General features: G+C 32.9%; 1 protein-coding gene across 1 annotated transcript; it reads left to right on the top strand.

Annotated features, from left to right (window-relative positions):
- Nucleotides 1-5,019: 5,019 nt before the first annotated feature.
- Nucleotides 5,020-5,370, top strand: LOC106682903 (neuroparsin-A). Its single transcript, XM_014424020.2, has one exon. The coding sequence runs from the start codon at nt 5,020-5,022 to the stop codon at nt 5,368-5,370; it is 351 nt and encodes a 116-aa protein (XP_014279506.1).
- The last annotated feature ends 1,049 nt before the right edge of the window (nt 5,371-6,419 follow it).

Here is a 6,419-nt window from a genome sequence, read left to right on the forward strand (position 1 = left end):
CCGATTGACAGCTCATTATACCACTATTTGCATCTTAGGGCGAAACTGTGGAAGGGTGTGGGAGGTGAAAAATTATTTTTGAAACTCGTCAAGCTTTGACAAAGATATTAGGAACATTTTTCAATTATAAAAAATAATAATCTAGGGAATCTACCTTGAGGTATTTTTCCTATTTAGTCAAACAACTAACAAAATTACTATTTAATGAGCTACATGTGTGTAATGATTTCTATAAATTATTAAATTTTTACAAAAAGCTGTATCGTTTTAAAAGAGCTCCATGATGATAAATTTCGCACTAGATATTTAATCTTCTTTTCCATCACGATAAGTGAAATATGCTTATTTATACAAAGAATATAATGTTGCCAAGTCTTTTCAATATACACCATTGGTGAAGCTAAGAACTGTATAATCAGGACAGTTTACTTAGTAAGTAATTAGCTCCTTATACTGGAAAAAATCCCTTCAGTGTAACAATTAAGCGATTAGACTCAGCTACTTGTAAACGTATGCTGACTTAGTGTTGTACTAGCTAAGACCACAATGCTGACCAAATAAGAACGATTTTTTCGTAGAAACCCTCGGACTTTTCCAGTATGATAACAGAAAATTAGTTCGAGGCAGCTAATCTAGCTCATTAAGTTATCTCGTGTGCACGAAAAATAATTTTAAAAAATTGACAAATTTATCCATACGCCAACGAACCTAAAATATTGGCGTATTTTTTTTTTTTAAAAACAATGTCTGTATTTTAGTAGTCAGTAATAGTAATCAGCCAACCTGGCCAGCAGAAAATTTCGTGGTTTACAAAGCCTATTGTCCTCTAAAATACTCTCGTTCGTATATGATTGTAGTTCTCTCACTAATTATGAATGGAATACAGGGGGAATATAAAAAAAACTACTGCTATGAAAGTATTAACATATTAAAATAAACAAAAAATCTAACCAATGGCTTGTGTTAAGTAATTTTGAAATACAATGTTAATAATGTGGACATTAAATACAAAAGAATTTTATAAAAGCAACCTTACTAGATTCATTTCAATATATATTTATTTCATCATCCCTTATGCACTCGTGTACAGTTTGAAATCATTCGCTGGGTAGACAAGAAACTTTATAAACTGATAAAAAAAATTACAATTAATAATAATAATAAAGACGAAAACAAACAAACAGAGAGTAAAAGTGGCTAGGGAACTTGCTGAATCGATATCTATTTCAAGGTCGAATTGACCCAGTTAAGGGACAGAGGATATATACACCTGTCCCACGCTTCATCTCTCATCTCGTTCACGAAACAAACCTCTCTTTATCCCAAGATAATTATAAAATCAAATGAAATAAATTGGTATCTTAAGAAATAAAACTCTTCTTGATATTGTGGAATAAGAGATGGTAAAACGATTAAGTCATTTCCCATCCAAATAATCCAAACAAAAAAAATCACAGATTTCACTAAACAACAAATTATTACTTTACAAAATAATAATAAACTTATTTGGACATCTGTACTAGAGCTGTGTAACAACTAAAACGTATTTAATCCTTTCGGTCTTAGTCAATGCCCCTTACTATGTCACCAACAATACCCTACATCATGACATTAATATCCCATTAGTATCAGGACCTAATTAAATCGAAATTCCACACCACAATCCATGAGAAACTCATCATCCTAATCCTCTAGCACAATTCCCTTCTAGCATTACCCATACCTCTGGGGAGGATCGTACCCAATGGTTGAAACGCCAGTGACTCAGAGACCTATAATAAATAATTATAAGGGAGTTCTAGCGCCTTCACTCATCCACCACTGGCTTTTAATACCATTGATGTGGTTGAAAGAGAAGTCCTACTTTTTCCTTCACAAGTGAGAGAAAAGCTCGATTTGGAGTTTCCCAGTCTGAATGTAAATAGGAGTTATTGTGTTTAAGGTATAAGTTTATAAATCCCTACCCCCAACATATTTCCTTATAATCCGCTCCTACCTCACTGATAGAACCTATACAGTAAATCATAACCTAGCCTACTCATCTCTCTTTTCTCAGTCCGCCGGTGTTCCTCAAGGTAGTATCTTAGGTCCCATTCTTTATACGGTTTATACAGCTGACATCCCAACCCACCCTAACAACATACGCTGATGACACATGTATACTTTCTGTAAACAACGACCCAACTAATGCATCACAAACACTACAGGCACACATAACATCTGTTGGAGAATTGTGTAAAAACTAGAGAATCAAGATAAATCCTCACAAATCCCACCAGATCACCTTTACTCTCCGTCGTAAACCTCTGCCCTCCTATCCTACAGGATCCTCATCCTTAACAATCCCTGATAATCCCCCGAGGCGTCTGAAAAGAAGATGGCCACGGGACCTTTTAATTTAAATTAATGTTTGAATTACCACCAATGGGTGGTTCCTTCCCAAGATTTTCAAGTTTATATGAAACATACTACATATTTACCTATTGTATAATTTTGTACAGTTGTAAATTAAATTAAATAAATAATTAAAAAAAAAAAAAAAGGTATAAGTTTAAATTTGTTTATTGTTTTTTCTCTTTTATTTCGTAGTTTGTTATCATTTAATTTATATATTTTCAAATATTCTGTGAATGAGCTCTATGATTCCTATTAACATTATCTATAAATATAAGACAGGATGTAATATTACACTATTAAAAATCATAATTAAAAATAATGTCTCTCTAACCTGACCTTCATCGCATAGGTCATAATACTCTTGTGATCGACATAATATCATGTAGGCCAATGACAGCAAAACTCATTGAAATACATCACAGCCTGCTCGATCAATGAGGCCCGTTGGCAATCGCAAGCGATGAGCGATTGCAGGGCTTCAAAGCCAACTAAGCTATAAAAGATATGACGTTGTTCTAAGTCCTTTGTTATTAACAGTGCTCTAAAATCCTTGTTACAAAGTGCATACTTGATATTTCCTTTTGTACAATATAATCTTATACGTTACCACACTACACAACTTATTCAATAAAGAATGAAAGGTTGATTTCAACTATATAGTTATAAATTTGATTTGCAATTCAGCAATATAGTTATGTAAAAAAAAATTAATAATAATAAAAAAAGAGTACTACCGTAAACAAACCACATAAGTCACTTTCCAAAGATAATAAAAATTGAGGATTCCCTTTCTATTGAGATATACACGTGTTTTGGAAGCATATCCCCTTAAATACGAAACAATTTCGTTGGTTTGTGAAGGTGTTAAGTGAGCATTTAGTTGAAAATACCCTTAAGCCACTTACTCCAGGGATTTTCCCCACTCTGGGGCATTAAGACCCGATTCCTAGTTCTGAGTTTTGGTGTTATATTTGTAATTGAGTTCAGTTGTTGAAGATGTGCTTTTTTTAGTCAACTATTTCTCCCAATCTGAACAATTTTTTCTCAGTTTATAAGATCTACTACTCCTCTATCTATAAATTGAACGATTAAATTGTATCGTAAAATATTGATAAATTGGGCTTTGGCTTTGGCGAAGAATACGCCTGAACCATAGGCCACATAAGAAAAAAATCCATCAGTCTTTTTTACAGATTGCTCGATATTATTATCTTACATATTTGCGAGAAGTTGATTGAATTAAGAAACGCTATTATCCAAGCATATTCAAAATTAAATATCAAAGTGCCTTATAATATCTTAGTTGGTTACATAATGGGTTCTACGTTAGTCAAATTTGACGTTTTGGATTGTTTTGAACCAAAGTTGAAGTTGATGAATACGGAAAATTGTATCTTTGTTACTTATGAGGTTTCTCAAACCACCCATTCAAATATATTTTCTTTAAAAGTCGACATTTAATTTATTATCTCAATTTTAAAGTCTAGCCTGTTGGATCAATGATAAAAAACAATGTTTCCACATTTTTATACAATTAATAAGCTTTTAAGAGAAGTAAATTTTTAATTTTTACTACATAGAATTTATACTCCAAAATAATAACTCTTTCCACTATATTCCGACGAAATTATAATAAGTTCACACTTCAAAATAAAGTCACCCAATCCTATCTCCAATAGGATAGAAACAATAGGTCCCTATCTTCCGAACAATATCCTTTTTACTGTATTACTGCGGAATAGGAGACATCCTTTCCACTCCCAACCTTAATTCTTCAAAATACCCTTTATTTTCAACCCTAGCATTTTTTTTTTTTTTTTTTTTTGGACTATACAGTTATAAATAAATTTGTTTCCAGTGTATCTTGAATTCCTTTCGTTTAAATTAGTTCACATCTAATTTATTTTTGTTCAATTAACATCATACAGACTTTAGATCAAGGGTGCACAACTCATTGTCATCACACAACGTACCACAATACTCAAAGTTAAGACCGAAAAATTTGTGAAAAAACGAGTTAAAGTAAAAAAGGAGTTTCATTAAACACAATTATCAGTTCTACAATGCTCAATGTATGATGGCTTATACTGTTTATCATCATATAATTCTTTCTGTAAGTTCTTTTAGGAAATCGTATAATCTCCACATGTGATTCGTTATGGTCACCTTATTTATGAAAATTTATTTTATTTCAATCCATGACAACCTATCTATCCATTCTGCTTTCTTCATGTAGGTTATAAATAAATATTAAAGTTTTCATTTCAATAAATGCTAACCCAACAGTGACATAAATCTATGAATAAGAATAGGAATGGGGTTTTAAACTAAAAAGTTTTGGGGTTTTAAAGTTCGAAGCCTTTTGTTCATTACGTTTCTTTTTACCGTGTTTTATATTCTTTAAATGAATATCTAGTTATCAAGAATTAGGTTAAACATATTTTTGAAGGGGGGCTACACTTGTTTTGACCGGGAAATTCATCTAAACGTGATTGATTAATCTATTTTATTTTTTTTACTCAAGACGTAAAGACTATCCAATCCTAAGATGCAAATGTTCCGATAATGAACTGTCACTCAGCCCTAAGAGGGCCCATATAAACGCCCTGCGGCCTGCAGAAAATGTCAGTCCTCCAGCTTCCACCGATCGAGATGTACTCCTTACTATTCCTCCTCACAGCAGTAACCTCCACTATGGCTTTCAGCTTCGACTACTACCCCTGTAAGCCATGTAAGGGAGAGGAATGCTACGAGGAACCAGAGGGTTGCAAGTATGGCATCACCAGGGACCCTTGCGGAAGAATGCAGTGTATGGCCGGACCCGGACAACGTTGCGGCGGGCGAGACAACCACCTCGGCAAGTGCGGCGACGGCATGACCTGCAAGTGCGGCAAGTGCAGGGGCTGCAGCAACGACCGTATCTTGCTTGGGATCATCGAGTGCGATCCCAACACGACTCCTCTCTGCTCATAAGTCCGCTGATCCATTGATGTAGTAGCTTCACCATGATAGATTCTGGAATAAACTAATTTTGATACAGCAATGATTCTCATTTCTTTTTCCTCTTAACATATTTCCAACAGAGTATGAATATTAAGTGAACCAACTAACTTACAATGAATTATTTTCAACCTTAGTTCTTCATGGAACATCGATATGCGTAAAAAAAAAATATTTATTATCAATAAGAAATAAATTTCATATCTACCTCCATTTACGTTTATAAACACTAAAATGGCATGGAATGAGAATTAAAATGTGTACCATTACAACCCATGAAGGGTCAGAACTTTGTACGGAAGTACTGTTACTAGACCAACGGTTGTGCAAGGGGGTTGGGTGGACCCCAAGAGGGCTCCAGAACTAACAGGAGTTGACTCACAGCTACAGTGTAACAGAAAACAATTTCGCTCCCTATGTAATGAGAACAAACACATAATTGAAAAAAAAATATGAATAAAGACTCACTGTATCACAAAACCAAAAGTAATAGCCTTCTAATCGACACGAACATGTGAACATTCTTGCAAATAGTAAATCAAAATTTTAAAATAGAAAATGTCTCAAATAAATTCATTATCAACAAATTAAAAAAAATATATCAAAATCAAAGATTGAATAAAATATACTTTTATTTTTTGCGAGGTTTAGAGATTCAAAGATAAGCAAAACAATTTCTAGTCGTTCATAAACATAGGGTTTTATGTCTTCAAGCCCAAATAAACATGAAATTATAATTATAAAATATGATATAGATAAATTATAGGCCTAAATATTTTTGTTATTAAAATAAGAAAATTGAATTGTAATTACAAAAGATGCAAATTTTTTATTTAATTAGGAAGAGTAATAAATACTAAATATAGACAAACAGATTTAACAATAATACAAAAGTATTCATTGAAAAAAATGCAAAACATTAATTAAAATTAAAAGGGGAAACAAAGGAAGAGGTATAACGCTAATGTTTTCAAGACCGATCCTAACCGTAACCCTGACCTCCTGGACTTCTTTATACACAA

Source organism: Halyomorpha halys, unplaced genomic scaffold, assembly GCF_000696795.3.
Source record: "Halyomorpha halys isolate HHAL.00 unplaced genomic scaffold, Hhal_1.1 Scaffold450.1, whole genome shotgun sequence".
Taxonomy (NCBI): domain Eukaryota; kingdom Metazoa; phylum Arthropoda; class Insecta; order Hemiptera; family Pentatomidae; genus Halyomorpha; species Halyomorpha halys.

Bases quoted from the DNA above. Each gene is read 5' to 3' on its own strand.
- LOC106682903 (XM_014424020.2), top strand. From the start codon at position 5,020: ATGTCAGTCCTCCAGCTTCCACCGATCGAGATGTACTCCTTACTATTC.